General features: G+C 37.3%; 1 protein-coding gene across 2 annotated transcripts in view; it reads left to right on the top strand.

The window, feature by feature from the left end:
* LOC114470574 (helicase with zinc finger domain 2-like) overlaps window positions 1-19,253 on the top strand; it is a 21,329-nt gene extending 2,076 nt beyond the window's left edge. For both annotated transcript variants that reach the window (XM_028458820.1, XM_028458819.1), the window contains exons 2-20: window positions 2,350-3,773; window positions 5,426-5,606; window positions 5,814-5,921; window positions 6,805-7,316; window positions 7,405-8,043; window positions 8,316-9,105; window positions 9,224-9,299; window positions 9,374-12,737; window positions 12,896-12,981; window positions 13,073-13,198; window positions 15,305-15,460; window positions 15,562-15,706; window positions 15,772-15,900; window positions 16,033-16,225; window positions 16,737-16,883; window positions 17,358-17,567; window positions 17,711-17,867; window positions 18,093-18,260; window positions 18,722-19,253. In XM_028458820.1, coding sequence (XP_028314621.1) covers window positions 2,446-3,773; window positions 5,426-5,606; window positions 5,814-5,921; window positions 6,805-7,316; window positions 7,405-8,043; window positions 8,316-9,105; window positions 9,224-9,299; window positions 9,374-12,737; window positions 12,896-12,981; window positions 13,073-13,198; window positions 15,305-15,460; window positions 15,562-15,706; window positions 15,772-15,900; window positions 16,033-16,225; window positions 16,737-16,883; window positions 17,358-17,567; window positions 17,711-17,867; window positions 18,093-18,260; window positions 18,722-18,828 — 8,622 coding nt within the window. In that variant the 5' untranslated portion in view covers window positions 2,350-2,445 and the 3' untranslated portion in view covers window positions 18,829-19,253. The remainder of the gene's footprint in view (window positions 1-2,349; window positions 3,774-5,425; window positions 5,607-5,813; window positions 5,922-6,804; window positions 7,317-7,404; window positions 8,044-8,315; window positions 9,106-9,223; window positions 9,300-9,373; window positions 12,738-12,895; window positions 12,982-13,072; window positions 13,199-15,304; window positions 15,461-15,561; window positions 15,707-15,771; window positions 15,901-16,032; window positions 16,226-16,736; window positions 16,884-17,357; window positions 17,568-17,710; window positions 17,868-18,092; window positions 18,261-18,721) is intronic.

Genomic DNA, 19,253 nt, shown 5'->3' with positions numbered 1-19,253 from the left:
AGTGCGAATGTAAGAACTGTGGCTCCGACACGAATGAGAAAAAACAAGAGCAAAAGAAAACAAACAAAAACAACAACAAAACAAAAAAACGCAACAATATGTCAGTGACATTCGAAGGAATTGGGTTGGTGGGGTCAGTGTGGTGACAGTTATTGTGTTAGACAGTGAAGTTACAAATGTAAATGTTAAAATATACACTATTCTATCACATTCTTGCTAGATGTTCATTAAAGAAGACAAAACATTTTGGAGTCATTGTAGATGATATTTGTGAAATATCAGAATTTTTTCTCAAAAACTTAATTTTTCATTACAGCATTTTAAATTTTGTTCTCATGCTAACAATTGGAGTCAATGCAAAAATTCCATTTTCACCAATTACCAACATCTCCATGCAAGCGAGATGCAGTTTGTGTATTTTTGTCATATTAATAACTGATAGCTGCTGTTTTCACAAGCTTAGTCAATTAGTAAAGCTACAGGTGACATTTCCACGTGCTAATTAGCTCAGTGACTACGTTTTATCTTGAAATAGTTGTGGATTAATGAACTGATATTTAGCACCCCCTCTGGACAGAGAATATAACTGCATGATATATACATGTCAAATGAACTTCTTGAAATCCAATTTTTGATGGATTGGTTTTGGAAGCTTCATAAAGGCCCTAGTTGTCCATGTCTGTGTACTGTAGAGATATCTTTATTAGTCTTATTCCTGAGCAGCAAATCTAACAGTCAAATATAATATTATATAAAATTATTTGATATGATATAATATAAAATAATATAATACACTCTAAAAAATTGAATTAATGAAAAAACCCCACTGTAATAAAACTGTCCAACCATTATATTATTATAAGAGTAGAATAAAATAGTAATAACGGTAACAGTCATAAAATAAGATGAAAACAATAATGTTGGGTACAAAATTATTTTGGTGAAAGATAACAGAAAAAAAAGTCCACTTTCATTTATTTGTATTTTTTTTTTTTTTTTTTTTTAACAGTTTGTTAATTATCTTCAATGTTCTAAAGTTCTTTTACCAAATGGTTTTCATTTAGTCAGTCATTAATTTCCCTTTTATTTGCTATTTTGCTATAACAGCTTTAACATCAATTATTGCTTGTGTGTAACATCTCATTTATTGTTAGATGCCAAGCTGTGTGAGCAAAATATGATTGAAAATGTCGTTTGGATGAGCATATTGATGTGTTTGATGAGGTAATTGTTTGTTAAATTGCGAGTGACACCTATTAGATTTTTGGTTAAAATGTACTTAATGGATGAAATACTATCTATTAATAAAGGACTCAAAGATGTGACTCTTCAATTACACGTTGATTTGGAAATTCAAAACCAAGAGATTTATCAAATATAATTTAAAACATTTAGTTAGTCATTGTTTGGGAGGGGTTGCTTGATTCTAATGCTGTCAATCTGTTGCTCACTCATTATTATGTCATGTAGATTAGTAGCACAGTCAGTTTTTTTTTTTTTTTTTCACATGCACATTATTAAATTGATTTACTTGTTGTTGTTAACTGTCCACTTTGGTTATTTTGCCGCTTCCTGTATTTGATATTAATGGTAGACGCAGACACAGCTGTCAGTGATAACGAGGACGGAGATTACAAACAACTCTCGCTGCAATACAAGGCTGCTATTACGTTACGCTGTGTGAGAAAAGTCAGAATCAGAATAGTTTTATTTCCAATTAGTGTTTAAAACAATACAAGGAATGTGACTTGGTGGATGGTGCAAAAGAACAAAAAACACCCAGAAACACTATAATAATAATAATAATAATAATAATAATAATAATAATAATAATAATAATAATAATATATTTTATTATTATTAATATTATTATTATTATTATAATTATTATTATTATTATTATTATTATTATTATTGTTATTATAAACATTTGCCGGTAATGTCTTATTAAATCACCGTCGCAGAGAATATCTCACTGTCCTCTGTCTTTCTCCTTGTTTCTCTCCGTTTAACACTTAGGCTTCTTAAAAGTCCTTCTCACTACTTCGTCCTAAGTCAGTTTTTCACCTTAGGAGCTCTCTTAGGGCCTAAGATGCTTTGTGAATTACTTTTATCCTAACGAGGTCTTAAAATTTGAGAAATTCTAAGATTTTTTTTAAGAGTGACATCATTAAGAGCTACTTTTAGCCTTAGGATGCTTTGTGAATAAGGGCACAGAGTAATATTACATTACTACATGCAGAATGATGTGCTTATATTAGAGAATTAACTGAGTGCAACTGTGCTGTCCATGTGAAGTGCACTAATAAACAGTTTTCATTGGAGCCTTTCTATTTTCCTCTTTTTCAGACATTCTCAGAGAAAGTTTACAGCTACCGATCACCCCGACTGCACTTCATCTGTCTGAAGAGTCTTAAAAACCTTAAGCTTTCTGTATGAAAGGACATGATGTCAACAAATGGCTTTGGACTGATTCCTCTCCTAGAAACACACGACCTCAAACTTGTTTGTGGTCAGTGTTGCATCAAGGAAAAGGAAATTACATATGCATTAAGATTAGTCGATCATGAGTGTGCATATGATATCCTGCTCTGCAAGGTCAAAGGAGGCAGCATATGGAGGCCTGTTTCCAAACGGCCTACACAGTTTAACCCGAGTCAATATAAGGTCTGCATGTACTTTAAAGAGGGCTCTGGGTGCATGCAGCATAGGGACACGTGTTTCTTTGCCAGAAGTGATGAAGAAGCTGCCGTATGGACTTTTGAAAAAAATCAGGGATTGGATGATGCTCTCCTATGTAATCTAGTGGCAATGTCTGAGCAGGGGCCGAATCAGCCTGACAATGGCAAAGCTTTAGACCACTTCAGACGGCTTGTGGATTTAAAGGTTGTTTGTGAGCTGTGCTCAGCAAAGGAAAGAGATATATCCTACACAATTAAGTCCGTTTTGCACAAGTGTGGTAGAAGTATCCTTTTAGCAAAAGCTAAGGCCTCTAAACAGTGGAGGCCTGTCTCTAAGCGACCCACTCATAAAAAGATCCTTTATAAAGTGTGTATTCACTTTGTGGAGGGCTCTGGATGTACAGAGCATGGACATGAATGTACCAATGCCAGAAGTTGTGAAGAGGCCACTGTATGGAACTTTCTTGGAGACAGAAATATCAATGAAAACAAACTAATGCGACTTCTTACAGAATCTGAGCCACCTCAACAGGCAGCAGAATACATTATCCAGCAGTTTCCAGGGAAATTCACTGAGCTATGCAAAGAGTGCTTTAATAAACGACCTCAAAAACTATCTGGAAAAAGGTGGAACGACACATGCACATCAGATGCAGCACACAAATGGAAGCCAGTCCTAGTGTACCACACATATAATAAAAAAGAGGAGGTCTTTAGTCAGATTCGGCCTCTTCCCCCAAACTGTAAGTTTGAATGCTGCAGTCATGTAAGGAAAAGAAAGCCCTGCTGGCACGAGCCTGGTCACTGCCACTCCGCCCAGAGTGAGGTGGAGCTGGTTCTCTGGGAGGCAGAAAACAGCGGATTCGACGTCCAATCTTTTCTCCTGCAGCTGAGTGAGCAAGAGCAGGCAAAGGCCAGGAACGTCACCTTGTACTGCAAAGTTTGTCATCTGACCCTGAGCACACCAGAGAGTTTCTACCACCACTGCACAACCCCAAAGCATGCACAGTTACTCTCAGAGGACACCACCACTGAGTGGAGAGGGCGGCCGCCTCCACACACCTGTCAAGCTGAGCTTTGGCTCTGTAATGGGTAAAAATCTACTCCTCATTTATTTTTAGACTGCTTTATGATGATGGTTAGGAACAGTGCTTAATTTGTAAATCATCAGGTCCCGAAAAATAACATAACTCCTTTAATGAATCAGCAGCAATGAAAATATAAAGTGTGCTTACCTGTTATTTGTCCAAAGGAGAAGGAGAACTTTGTATCCTCGCAACTTTTTTTACATATTTCACAGCCTAGGCTTGCCTTGTCTTTCATAAGCCAAGAGTAGCAGCTCTTCTTGGCTTTGAACTGAGCCTCTGTCTCAATGTCCATAGCAGAACTTTTACCTTCTCTTCTCTCTGTCCCTGAGTCCTCCTCATGTCCCCTGGATAGTTCTCCTCCCATGTCCTGTCTGTTGGAAGCAGGTGCTCCTGCATTAAAATCATTGCTACAGGTGCTGCTGCTCGCTACGCTAACTGCTGCTGTGCTGCTGCTCTCTTCCGCGATTTACACAGAAACCACCTCAGACTTCTTTACCTAAGGCTTAGCTTCACTTATTGGCTTAAAAAAACTCTAAATCCAACTACCTATTTTTTACCAATTTTCTACCATCTTCCAAGGCGACAAGACACAGTTTTTGCGGAAAATCACACTTTAGCCGTAGCGTGGGTTTTGCTTGAATTTCCTCTCTTCCTCACTTGCGCTCAATTTTCACATTCAATTTTGTATGTACAACTAAATTTCCAGTGATTTCAACTGAATAAAAGATGCAGCTGTCCAAATATAATACTTCAAAATGTAATCAAAACACCTAAAAGCAAATGAGATGCTGAAAAATAATAATAATAATAAAAAAACAAGTTGCTGGATCCAATCAAATAAGTGCCTGTTAAAATCTGGGAGGTGCCGGATCGTGCTCCGGCTGGATCCGGTCCAAATTAAGCTCTGGTTAGGAAAATAGATAAACCTCTCTATCACACTTTTTTATTGATTCTGAGGGAAAAGTTAAAAAACTCTACTATGTTATGATTTAAAAAAAATTCAGCTCTCTTGTATCTGACCCAAAGGCTTTTGGCACATTTCTAGTTTTGACATTCTTGATCTCAAAACAATGGAAGATAGGGTGTCATACGCTCTTAAAAACATTTGATCTAAAACATAGAACCTAATGGGTACATATAATTTATTTGGGATCACATCTATTAATTCTATACATTATTGATTTATATACAATCTAAAAACACTAAAGACACAGAAGGTCTTTGCTGTAGGGATCATTTAGAGCATATTTCGGACACTTGGGGTAATGAAATCTGATTTAAACATAAAAAATTGTCAATTAACCAAGTGACATTAAAATACGTATTTTAAATAGATTTTTGTGTAGAGAGTTGATTTAAGTCTATCTGTGGACCAGCAAAGGCAACAAACAACAGTAATATATTTTAAGAGAGCAATGTAATAGCTTTTTATTTTTTTTATTGTACTTTTTGATATACTGATCATGTTTTTTAAATGTCCAATAAGTTTTATGTGTGTATATAAAAATTGATTTACATTTTTATTTCTATCAGCATGTTAAGGGTTCAGCATATCTGCACAATTATAGAGCAGGGTTGCCAGATCTAACTGATCATTTTCAGTCCCAGCAATACATGATACATAACTGCATACTGCACTTTTCCATTGAATTCTAGCCCTGAAAATTGTGAATATGGCATCAATTGCCCTAAAGCTCATTCTGAAGAGGAGCTGCAGGAGTGGATGATGCGAGCCGCTCAAAGAAAAAGCATGGGTGAAATCTCTGAAACCTTTGGGCATAGCTACATTGAAAGGGTCATGGAGGAATACAGAAACAGCAGCAATGAAGAGTACATTGTGAGTACAAGGAAACATTCATGTGGAACTACTTTTTCTGTTGAAATTCACATTTGACAAAAAAACTTGAGAAACATTCTTGGTGAGAACATTTCAAAGAACTTTGTTTTTTTTTGGTTCTGTAAATACTCCATTAATATTATGTTGTCACAAGATAAATGAATTGTTGTGGACCACTCTATGGTTGACTGTCTTATTTTAAACTAGATGTCTGAACAAGTGGATGATGTTTGCATCTCTTGTGACCAAGAGCTGACTGTAAAGTGTGATAAAGGAGATACAGCCTTGACTTGGAACTTCCGCGTTGAGACACCAGTGAGTATTTTTAGTGGTTTAAAGTGTAAAATTAGGCAGTGCTACTTTGTGCAATGACTTCTGTTATTCTTAGTGTCATTGTCAACTGTCTAATCCAAGTCATGAATCATGAGATAATTGACTGCCTCATTCTTGTGAAAAATTTTGGGTTTACTGTCTCAACATCAAAAATTTGTTTTTTTCTTTTACATGTTACACTCTCTTGGTTAGTACCAATTCCTTTCACTACAGAGATCACAAGTTTTGCCAAACAAACAGTCTGCTTCTTTCCACCACAATAGATTGGTTTTCTTTTTTTATGAGGTTTGACATGGGAAATGTATAATAAATTATTTACTTTTGTATAAAATATATCAATTATAAAGCTTATTGACTGAACCTCAATGAGGATCATTTGTTCAGTATTGTACAATAGACAGCTTTCTGTAACTGAGCTGTATGAATCTCTACTCTAAAACTGAAATATTTGAAGACTGCCTTTGTTGTATTTTCACATACAATGTGGCTCTCAACTCTCTTTTCTGTCAGACTCATATTATGTCAGTGATTTATTATTATGTTTCAATTTTGATTTTGTCCTGGTATTGTCAAGTCCTGAAAAATGCCCTGCATTTAAGTGCTATGTGTCTGGTCACCCTCTACTGACTAGCATTTCTTTTGGTATGTCTAACTAGCAGTGCATATCATATTTAGGGATCAACAGAAATGATGCAAAGCATGTTTGCTCTCTTATAAATATAAAAGTAATATAGCTATACTATATATTACTTGAGATGAATCATTGATAGATTAGAGTATAATTATTTATAATAGCTGGCTTTCCTGAGCTTTTTACACATGCCCGTTGTACTCTTTGCTCAATGATAATTATGTTTATACACAGAGATCGCTAATTCATGTGGCACTGCTGAAGCAGGAACCAGGGGCCTCGTTCTTCTTCTCTGAGGATAATGGTGTGCCTTGCATCTACTCTTCTGGAAAACACTTTCTTACTGAAAACAACACCTATTCCATCTCTGTCTTTTTCAAGTCCTCCAACCCAGGACTGTATAAACAGTGGATAGTTCTAGATTTTGACATGAGACCAGTACTGTTGAGAAAAATCAAAGTAATAGCAGGTCAGCAGTCAGTCAAACAATCCGAGGAGCCAACTATAAATCAAGGAGCCACAATTCTCATTGCTGAACGCTGGCATAGAGGCAATAAGGTTATTATTCCATGTTCGACCAGGATTGAGGAACAGGAAGAGCTACTGACAGAGTATGAACCAGCACAGGTTAGTTCTGTGTACATGTTTTCCAGTAGTAGAACACCTCTAAATGGCCAGAACTACAAAGAAAGAATGCATCACTTCTTGTATGATGAGGAACAAGCGGAATATCAAATTGTATCAAGGTAAGATCTTTTTTTTCTTTCTTCATTGTTAGCTATTAAGTGTCTGTGTAAAGTAACAATTGATTGTTTTATTTCTTGTTTACACCAGCCTAAATCTTCAAGGAGAAATATTGACAAAGCAAATATTGTACAGCACGCAGTCTGGGATGATGGTAGCTCCTCCACAACAACTTTTTGGTGCTGTTTCGATGCCTTGTAATCTCACAATGGACACACCTGAGGGGACAATTCTCAAACAAAGTGTCCACTTTGCATTAATATCAACTTTAACTACTGGTCATCAAAACTCCAAGGTCTATGAAGCAAGCATTATGCAACAATGGTCAAGCAAGAACAAAATATATTTGCTATTGTCAAAGCAATGTTGTGTTGATCTTGGACTCAAAGGAGATGAATCATACCAAATGGAGGTGCAGTTCCAGCTTGAACGCTTCAAGTTCTGCAACATGCACAAGGCTGTAGACTTACTCCAGGACACCAAAAATGTGATACCAGACCTTCAGAACTGTAGGATTCCTGACAGTAGTACGACCTGTGAAAAGTTGAACACAAGGCAGCAGTCTGCAATAGCCTTTATTACTGGAAAAACCAATGACGATGACCTTGTGGCACCATTCCTTATTTATGGACCATTTGGAACTGGAAAAACACTCACCCTTGCTACAGCGGCCAGAGAGCTTTGTAATAACCCATTGAACAAAGTGCTAATTTGCACTCACACAAACAGGTAATGTATCATAAATGAGTTATTGAATAATGTAAATAAGATTTGAGTATATAATTGGCACTCTGGTAAAAAAAAAAAAAAGTGAATTAACATTTAAAATTTGGGATTTAACTGAAATTTGATGTGGGTAACTTTTCTGGTTGTGCAGTGTGCTGACCTTTAGGTAGATCTGATGAGATTTTTCATACTGTATGCATACTACATGATGTAAAGCTTGCTTCTGTTTTTATGAACAAAACTCGATTTAGACTGTTGCTTTTGTTTTTTAACAGTTCTGCAGATCTGTACGTCAGAGAACACCTTCATCCATTCCTTGATAAAGAAAACAGTTTGAAGATAATTCGAATAAAAGCAAGCAAACGAGGACATGCTAAAGCTGCAACAGATGAAATTACTTCCAAGTACTGTCATTTTATAGAAGATGATCAGAAGTTACCTCCACAGATAAAACAAGAACTGGATTGCCACAACATAGTCATAACTACAACAACAGTGGCAAGATATTTCCAAGACCTAAAGCTTCCTGATGGCTACTTCACTCACCTTCTTATTGATGAAGCCTCTCAAATGCTTGAATGTGAAGCCTTAATGGCCATTAATCTTGCTGGCCCAAACACCAGAGTCGTTTTAGCGGGAGATCACATGCAAATTCGACCAAAGCTTTTCTCCAATCAACACAGTTTTGATTGTTCACTTCTGACTCGTCTGTTTCACTTATATCAAGGCCAAAACTGTGATGCTGCCCAAAAGAGCAGAATTATTTTCAATGAAAACTACAGATCAACAAAAGAAATTGTGGAGTTTGTATCCACTAATTTCTACTCTGTTAAAAATGACATCATCAAAGATATTGGAAATGTTCCTCCTCCACCAAACGGTCATGCTTTACAGTTTCACCATGTCCGAGGAGAATGCATCTTGGATGATGTGTCATTAACTTGGTACAACATGCAAGAGGTTACTGTAGTGGTTGAAACAGTGACAGAAATTCTGGACAGTTGGCCATTATCTTGGGGGCCCAAAGATTCTGGCTCAATCTGTGTTCTCTCTGAGGGATTACAGGTACAAATGTTTTCTTTTTAAGTCCAATTGTGCAAAACATAAGTTGTCAAAATGTCTCAAAAGTATTAATGAGGTCGAGTGGGTACGCTTTAACAACATGGCTTCTTATCATTTGTAGGTTCGTCTTATCAGGAAAATGCTTTCGGAGCGACACCTTTCCCAAGTGTGTGTAGAGACTCTTGCAAATGTACAAGGTAAAGGTATTTCACGTTGTTTTTTACTTTCAACTTTTACATTGCTTACCAAAACTCTCTTCCTCTTCCAACAGGAAAAGAGTTCAGGGCAGTCATTATCACTGCAGTACAAACACGAGACAGCCTCAAAACAGCTAATCTCCAAGGTCTGGAGCTATTCAACAACGCCTGTGTATTAAACACTGCAATGACAAGGGCTCGATCTCTAGTGGTCATAGTTGGAGATGCTGTTGCCCTCAGTTGCTCTGGAAAATGCTCTAGAATTTGGAAGACTTATATAGACCATTGCCTCTTTTGCTACAGTGTGAAACCACAAAATTTCACCAAAGAATTCTTCAACCGAGATGTTAAGGAGACTACAAGGTTTCAAAAGGCTGAACTCGATGAAGAAAGCAACAATCTCAGTGATGAAATTCTTCAAGAGTTGAAAAAAGAATATGAACAAGAGTATGAAGAAATGCAAGAAGATTATAACTCTGACAGAACCTGCTCAGAATTTGAAGACCCAAATGATGTGATCCTTGCAGCACACATCAGGCAGCATGCAGATGGAGACAAAAATGTGCTTGAATGGGAAAAACAACCTGAGACATACATGCAAGGACATTTGGTGAGGACCACTTTCAGGACGGGTTTTGTTATACCACATAATAGCCCAAATAAAGAGATAAGCATCAAAGGAAGGAAGAATCTCGGTAAAGCCTTTACAGGAGATGAAGTTGTCGTCTGCGTCGAACCACCAGCCAGGGTGATCAGTATCACCAAGAAATTAGAATCAGCACGTGTACTTTTGTGTCAGCTTGAAGAAGAGGATCATACCAAACCTAAATGGGTTTTTGAGAACCAACACATCCAAATGACGATGGTACCAATCACTGTAACTGAAACAAAAATACGCATATTTGTTAACAAAAAAATGCAAAACTTTATTCCAATTTGGAAGCAAAATGAGGAACAGTGGGAATTTGTGGGACATAAGCGCATTGACGTGAACTTGAAATACAACAGTTTGTTTTTAGTGCAAGTGATCGGCTGGAAAGACAAATGTTTGTTTCCATTGGGAAATGTCATAGATATTATTCCAATCAGTGGATCTCTTAGCAACGAACTAGGAGTCTTAAATAAAGAACTCCAAATTACAATTGAAGCATGCAAACCAAAAAAGGTTTCTTCCTTGAAAGATAAAAACAAAACTCATAGACAAGACATGCGTGACGTGATCACTTTCACCGTAGACCCTGTTGGAGCAAAAGACTTAGATGATGCCATCAGTGTACAAAGGATGGGTGACCGGTACAAGCTTGGAGTTCATATTGCAGATGTGGCAAGTTTTGTAAGCTTGGGCAGTAATCTGGATGCAAATGCAAGACAGAGAGGTTCTACATTCTACAATCATGAAGGAAACCACATTCATATGTTTGCCCAAACCTTAAGTACTGGAATCTTTAGTCTTCTACCAGGTGAAGATCGTGGTGTGGTCTCATTGATTTTCACAGTAGAAAACAAAACAAACAAGATAATTGGAAAGCCCACATTTCAATTTTCTCTGATTAAATCTGACAAGCAGCTGTCATATGAAGAGGCCGATGTTATTATCACTCAAAGAAAAAATGACAATGTCAGGTTTGATACAGTAGAAGACTGTGTCACCGCGGCATATTCCTTTGCCAAAAGTCAGAGAAAAACCAGACTTAAAGATTGGAAATACTCCCAACCTGATAAAGAAAGATTGCCAGGGAGACGCAAAGCCCATTTGATGATTGAAGAACTCAGTGTGCTATTTAACAGACTTGTGTCTGAGACTTTGATGACTTCAGAAAAAACCAAGTCTTGTACGCCTCTTTGCTGTCAGGAGAAGCCAAATCATGCCAAAATGAAAGAATTGGTGGACAAATTTGGAAAGGTGATACCATTGTCTTTTCATCTGCGCCACAAAGTTAAACATAATGGACAACGCCCAGGATTTGAAAGCTTTTTCTTACTTAGGTCAGTGTGGGAGGATATTTGTTCAGCTGTGGAAACAAAGGATACAGACAAAATGATTGACCTGATAGCTGCAGATGACATTCACCCCCAGCTTCAGCCTGCAATAAATCAGTTCAAAGGATGCAATAGTAAGGGGAATATTGTCTGTTCAAACTCTCTTGCAGCAGATGTTGGGCATTATTCTTTGAATCTAATGTCTTACACCAAGGCATCTTCACCAATTAGGCGATACATGGATATCATTGTACAGAGACTTATCCATTCTGTCATTAGTGATGAGAATGTACCCTATACTCAAAAAGAGATAATGACAATGTGTAGGGAATTTGAAGAAAACCACAAAAAAGCAAAAAGGTATCAACAAAAGTCTGAACAGATCTTCTATGCAGTGAGCATGATAAAACACAGTGTTTCAAAGTTAGCTTTTGTAGTCCAGGCTGATTCTGAAGGAAACAGTTTTGCAGTGGCATTTCCTTTAAACAACAACATTTTTGCTGGGAGTTTATTGATTATGTACAGAGATCTACAAGTCGAGGATCAACCAGTTTATGATGAAGCAAACGACAACGTCACACTTAAATGGAAAAAGTTCATTCTTACAGCTAACAAAACAAAGCCCTCCATCCAGACTCGTGGACAATGCGTTGAGCTTCCACTTCCATCATGGAAAGCTACAATTGAGGCAGTTGAAAAGGAAAACTGGCCTATTGCAACGTCTTTCATCGAGCAACTGAAAAATGATTGCAAAGTTTCTCAAACCAAGACTGATAATGGGACACAAGAAATGCCAGAGGCTGGAAATTTGGTCAACATCGACCACTCACTAGAGCCCGGTAATGCACTTCAGGTCCAAATTACATCAGAAGTGAAAAGAGGCTATCACATGCCCATTCTCCAATTAGTGCAGATCAAGCCAAACTTTGAGATTTGTGTGGACCATGTTCGCAACTGTGTCAAATGCTTTTCCAGATGTGCTGATTATCCATCTAAACTAAATTATTGTGACACTGAGCAGTATGTAAAAATCTGGAAACCTTTGTGTGATATGGAGTCAGCAGTTCAAGCAGTGGGAGAAAATAACAGTATAATCATTGAAAACATGTTGATTGACTTTATTCAAGTGCAGAAAGGCACACTCAGAGGAAGCATTTCCATACCCGAAGAGTGGATGACTGAATGGGCCAATGAACAGACATTCAGTAATTCCTTCCTCTGCATACGGAAAAGGGGCATCAAAATAACTTCAACAGTCCTACATTCTCCTATGCTCGATCCTCAAGAGTTTACTTGGATAGCACATGGTCTCGTCATCAGTTTCGAGAAGCAAAAGGATGGCAAAAGTCTGATGAAGTTCAACATTAATCATCTACCAATGGAGACCATTCCTCAGTGTGTTTTTCAGAAAAACACTTATTTCACAGTTGAAATAATTCCCAAACTTCTTCCAGACATGTAAGTTTCATAGAAGTTTATCTTGGTTTTATATTCATTTACCATTAGCTATGTAATTATCACACAGTTCTTGCTCTGGTAGTCATTTATTTGATGTATAATCTTTTGCATAAACATTTTTAATGATAGTGAAAATTTCATTTTCTTTGTTTCATTAGCCGTGAAGAAAGTGCAGTAGTTAACATCCAAACTGCATGTGATCTTGTCCAGGCCGTAGCCCTTGGGATGAAGATTCAAACAGAGGGTATGTATATTTTCACTAGTAAAAACATCAACAGGAATCTATTCAAAAATAATGTATCAAAATTTCTCACAAAATCTTTTTATTTTTTCAGGAAAAAATGTGCTCCTGAATTTGAGAACGGAGCAACTAAATGGAATATCAGCGCTGAACGAGAGTCAGAATCGGGCTGTGAATGCAGCTTTAAATGATAGCCTCACTCTCATCCAGGGACCACCAGGTAAACGTGGTAACTGTTTTTTTATTTCTTTGAGAGTTACTAAACCCCCAAAACAAATGTATTTGTGTATGAAGTAGTGTTGTTGATTGATTTGTGCAGAACGTTTGACCATACATGTCAAGTATCCCGTTTTGGCCGGGAAACTCCCGTATTTTACCCCTCTTTCCCGCCATCTTTCCGTATTAGTATTTTCCTGTAAATATCCTGTATTTTAATGTAATAATAATTTAAAAATGCCTTATTAAACTGAACGCCGTCACTAGCCTCGCGAGAACTGCCACCCTGAAATGGCCTGAGTGGCAGTTCTCGCGAGATTAGTGCTGACAGCGGCAACAAACCTGGAAACAACTCAGAACAGAGATGATGAATGAAGACGTTCCAGCGAAAAAAAAAACAAAGAACTGGTGTAAATGTGACATAAAGTTTACCTTCCTAAAGAGGATGGGACACAGTTATACGTTCTGTTATTAATAACTGAGATTTTAACGTCTACCACAGCGGAAGGAACCACGTAAGTCACCATGAAAAATCAACCAATCACAAGCTCCACAAATATACACTGCTTTAAAAAGGTGTTAAAGAATGTAAAGTCTGTAATAAATGTGTCTAATAAGTCATTCGTGAATACCAGAGAACCACATGAGTGAGCATGAAAAATTATAAGAAAATATATAATAAAATAAAATGTTGATGTCTAACTTAAAGACAAGCAATGCGAAATTAACAGTAAATATGCAACGTGTTGATTTGTATATAAACTGTAAGTATAATTTAGGATTTAGAGCTGGGCGATATATCGAGATTCAAGATGTATCGAGTTTTCTATTTTGGCGATAAAGAAAACTATAATATTTCATTTATCATATGACACAAAATACTAGTTTTAGGAGTCGCTGCTTTTACTTATCAGAACAGAATATAAAGCTCAGTTAGATGGATTAATGAGTGTCACATATTGATTAACTGTTTGTTAATAAATGTCCCTGTGTGGCATTTTGTATCAGCAAATTTAACCCAGATTTGTCTTTATGGTCAGACTTTATTTGATAAAATTATCTAGATTTATATCGTATATCACTATTTTGAGAAAATATATTGAGAAATGAGTTTTGGTCCATATCACCCAGCCCTAGTAGGAGTGTTCACAGTATTTTAATGTTAATAAAGGTCAACCTACCAGACTCTAATCACATAATTGTATTTAGTAAGTAGTTGACAAGTGGCTATTTTAGATTTCTTGTACACGCTTGGTTGGGCAGGTGGGACAGCTCGTAGTGGGCGCCAGAAAATTTCCCTTATTTTCAAATCCAAAACTTGACAGGTATGCGTTTGACATTTTAGTCCTAAGTATTTCAATTTGGCATATTTTGTAAGAAAAATGTAAGAGTCGCCGCCCTCTATGGGTGGAAACCTGGTTATTACAGACACATTTTGCGATTGGCTATGATGGAGACCGATGAGATGTGGGCCCAATGCTCCGCCGGCTCGCTAGGGTGTGCTGGGGAAATAAGTGGGTGCCTCTGTTTGACCTGGGGTGTTCGGTGCATCTGGGGGCGTGGTTCGGTCCCTGGGGGGTTGTTTGGGCATCTTTGGTTCCCTTTGAGGGGCCACCTGCTTCTCGTGGGTCCAGTGTGGTGCGATAGTTTATCATTACGGCTCCTACATGTATGTCGACTGCGGATGCGCTGGCATGCCTGGGGCTTCGGGACAGCTCTTGTTGGGGCATGACTTAAGCTACGTTGGATTCCAACTGGTGGCTCTGTAGCAGACACTCATTCACCCCATCTGTTTACCTTCCCCCTCATTGTACTTATGCAGTGTGATGTTTCACTTGCCTTAATCTTTCTACATGTTACTACACTGGCATAGCAGTTTATACTCCATTGCACAATTGTAACATCACACTGTACTTTCAGATTAACGAAAATGGCTTTATTCTAATCTTTATTCTTAATTGTGTCACTGCTCCAGGAGCCCCGCCCACAATTAATGCATTTTTTTTACTTTCCAGCTTAGACGCATGTGAGCCAATTTTTTGTGGTTTAGTTACTCTTTATGGATATGGTCTGCAAGGGCTTGAACATTTTTCCTACTCATATCATATAGGAACTGGGAAAACGGTGGTAGGAGTGCACATAGTGTTCCACTTCCACCAACAGAACTCCAAAAACCAGAGGGAGTTTGTCGACGCAGCTGGCAAAAGCAAGAAGGAAGTCATTCTCTACTGTGGACCATCCAACAAGTCTGTTGATGTTGTAGCAGGTAAGTTGTGTGTGTGTGTGTGTGTGTGTGTGTGTGTGTGTGTGTGTGTGTGTGTGTGTGTGTGATTAACGTATCACATACTATAAATACTGTTCTTACAGAGCAACTGTTGAAGCTTGGGGGAAGGATAAAGCCCCTCAGGGTCTACAGCCAACAAGTGGAGATGCTGGAGTACCCTTATCCTGACAATACACTGCAATGGTCACAGAGTAGAATGCGCCAAGACCACTCTAAAGCTGAGCTCAAGTATGCAGAGCACACAAGATGATGAGATATGAACTAAAACTAACATTTGAAATTATTGTTTTCAGGAGCATCACCCTGCATCATCGAATTCGACAAGAAGAAAATATTCATTCAGCTAAAATCAAAGAATTTGACAAACGTATTCAACAGGCTCTAGAGAACAAAGAAAACATCCCTGCTAAAGACATTAAGAAGTAAGTTCCATTTGTTAAGGTTTGATAGTTAGTTGTAATTCTGTTTTAAGGAGGAATGAAAATGAAATAAGATGAGATATCTTTTCATCAAGTTTTTCCCAATCCCTAATGTGTTCATTGTTATTAACTTAGGTACAAAAAACTTCTCAACAAAGCACGTGTATTTGAGTATGAACATCATGACATCATCCTCTGCACATGTACGGAGTCTTCTAACCCTACATTGATAGATACTGTCAATGCCCGTCAGATCCTTATTGATGAATGTGCCATGGCTACTGAGCCCCAGGCTTTGATTCCATTAGTCTGCAACAAACCAGAAAAGGTATTTGAAGTTTTTCCCCGTCTAATTAATGTTTTTGTTTTTTCTGGCATTTTAAAGCTCTCTAATTTTATTTCTTTGACTTTTACTTAATTTCCAGGTAAATTAATTTCTTTTGGGATTAAACCAAGTGCCCGTAGAAAGTACTGTATGTCTTGCTATAGAAAAGTGGGAGGTTAAGTAGCTTTTGCATGGATGGCCAAATGAGGTTGTGTTTGAAGGTGGGACGTCAGGAAATTTAGATTTGTTGTGAAATGTTTAGAGTGATAACTATTGTATTTTCATATATTTAAATGAATAAATTGGGAAAAAGCAATGCACCAGCATGAAGTTATGCCTGGAGAAACACTTTGGGACACTCACGTTTACATGGGAGCTTTAAATCCTCTTTAATTTAGAATAAAAGTTAAATCCTCTTTAAACTGACCTTGTCAACACTTAATTCTTAATGTTAATTAAATTCTGAATTACACACCTGGAGCCTTTTTTCCATTTCCGCTGTGTTTTTTTTTAGGTTGTTTTGATCGGTGACCACAAACAACTACGTCCGATTGTGAAAAACGATCGTGCAAGGAAGTTGGGAATGGCAAAGTCTCTGTTTGAACGCTGCCACGAAATCCATGCTAACAAGAGAATGATGTTGGACACCCAGTATAGAATGGTGAGCAACTTAAATGCATGGTTATGTTTCCCCTGTTGTGCATTGTGTTTCAGTGCTTGCCAAGGCAAAGGGAAATCCACAGCAGAAATATCCGTTGTTTATTATTATGGACATATTTCCTGTGGTTTCAGAAATTGAAAAAAGCTGAAACACTAAAACATAAAAACAAATCAATATTTCCTCCTTAAAACCTATTGTAATTTGGGTGCTCAATCTTCACTGCAATTTGATATTTACTGTAGTTTATTGTAAACAAGATGCCACAGGCTTGTGTTTTTTTTGTGTGTTTAGTTTTGTTTTTAAATGCCAGAATGCAATGATTCATTTGTGAACATTTTTCTTGTCTGGTTTATTTTTGAAAAGTACAAATAAAACACAGAACCACTTATTTTTTCTCTTAGGTTGGCTTTTAAAGCATTAAGACTGTGTACAGGAGTCCATCTTTTAATGAATGTCTTCATATTGTGTTTTTAGCACGAGGACATATGCCAGTTTCCATCTGAAGAATTTTATGAAAATAGGCTAAAAACTGGTGTGGAGCAACCCAGCAGTGTCCTGCTTGTCAATCAGAAGACAATGCCAATTGTGTTTGGGCATGTAAAAGGAAACACTGTCCGTCTGGTTGTGAGCAGTGCTCAAGGCAATGAGGAATCTAAAGCAAACCAGGAGGAACGAAACATTGTGGTATTGTTGAAGCTTTGTGTTTTCTTTTGTATGGATGCAAATGTTGCTCAATAGGAGTAATACACTTTTTTTTTTTTTTTTTAAATGTATGCCTTTTTAATTTGTTTTGTTGTATTTGCATTCTTGTGTTTGTTTCCTTGTAGATCTCGATTGCTGAAAAGTTGGTGAAGACCGCCAAAGTCAAACCTCAGGATATTGTAATTCTATCACCTTACAATGCCCAAGTCTCAAAAATGAAAGATGAAATAAAGGGCGAGCTGATGGAACAAATCACTATTACCACCATTTCAAAAAGCCAAGGTGATGCGGATAGAATGCTCTTTTAATTGCAGACTTTTAACAAAAACAACAAGCAACAACTGATAAAACATTAATCCAATGGTTTAGCAGTATGTTTTGTTGAGTTACGGTATTGCAGTTTGCTGGAAAACTTTAATAATCTTTTTTCTATTTATCCTGTATACATTTCTAACAAAGAGACAGTAACCAAAAGTATGTTGTCTTGTTGTCATCTATGTTTTACAGGAAGTGAGTGGCGATATGTACTCATATCAACGGTGTGCTCTTTACCAAGTGAGAGGATTAACCATGATGCAGAGAATGCATGGCTATCTAAAAATCTGGGGTTTGTTGGGGATCCCAACCAGATAAATGTGGCCATTACTCGAGCAAAAGAAGGACTCTGCATCATTGGTGAGTATAGGAGAAAGGCGTTTTTAGAATTGACCATCACCATTGCACATATTAATGAGATAAATTACCATTCACCCTCAAGTTATTATCTTCTTGAGTTGGGGAGAAGCCATTAACGTTATCTAGTTGTATAATCACTTTCTACTCAAATTTGTTCAATCTGGCCTCATTTATAAAACATTGACTAAAAGTGTGCGTGCGGCGAAAATCTGAAAACGTGCGGCTTCAAAAAATACTTATTGATATACTGTATAACTGTACGAGTATATGAATAAGTGTCTCCATGTGAGGGAGACATTTGCTTTTTTTGGTGCTTTTTTAATGTCTTGTGTTTATAGTTTGTCTTCTTGAGGTGTAGATAATAAAAAAAACACTATTCTATTAATTTGAAGAGCACATATGGTGATTACTCAGTATGTGGTACCAAGGAGACAGTAGCAGCTTTCCATTTTCTTTCAAAGGTGACCAAGAGCTGCTCCGCTGTAACTCAACATGGAACCATCTGCTGAACAACTACACTCGCTACAATGCAGTGGCTGATGCAAGCAAGATTTCAGTCCGAAGATAACCTCATCAATTCCTACCAAAGTGGTGATGAAAGGATGTACGCCACAATAACTTGTTCTTTTTAAAGTTTTTAAGGGTCATTTTAGTCTTTTAGTATTATAGTTAACACTCCATAAAACAATCATTTTAAATTAAAAAAACATGTAATTGTTTTTGGGATTGTCTTTCTCTTCGAAGTCTAATAACATTCCTTTGGTTTAGCTGCCGAGTCAAAAGTTTAAGATTTCATGGTGCTTTATTTGCAATTTGCAAAAGAATGAAACTTTAATTCTGAGGCTTAGCCAACACCAGAGCACTGTAAATAACAAACAACAATACAAATGACATCATTCCATATAGGCGCACGGTGGCTTAGTGGTTAGCACGTCCGCCCCACAGCAAGAAGGTCCTGGGTTCAAGCCCTGGGGTGGGCTTGGGTCCTTTCTG

The sequence above is a fragment of the Gouania willdenowi genome, chromosome 10 (genome assembly GCF_900634775.1).
Source record: "Gouania willdenowi chromosome 10, fGouWil2.1, whole genome shotgun sequence".
NCBI classification, from domain to species: Eukaryota; Metazoa; Chordata; class Actinopteri; order Blenniiformes; family Gobiesocidae; genus Gouania; species Gouania willdenowi.
This window is presented reverse-complemented; position numbering and strand designations above follow the sequence as displayed.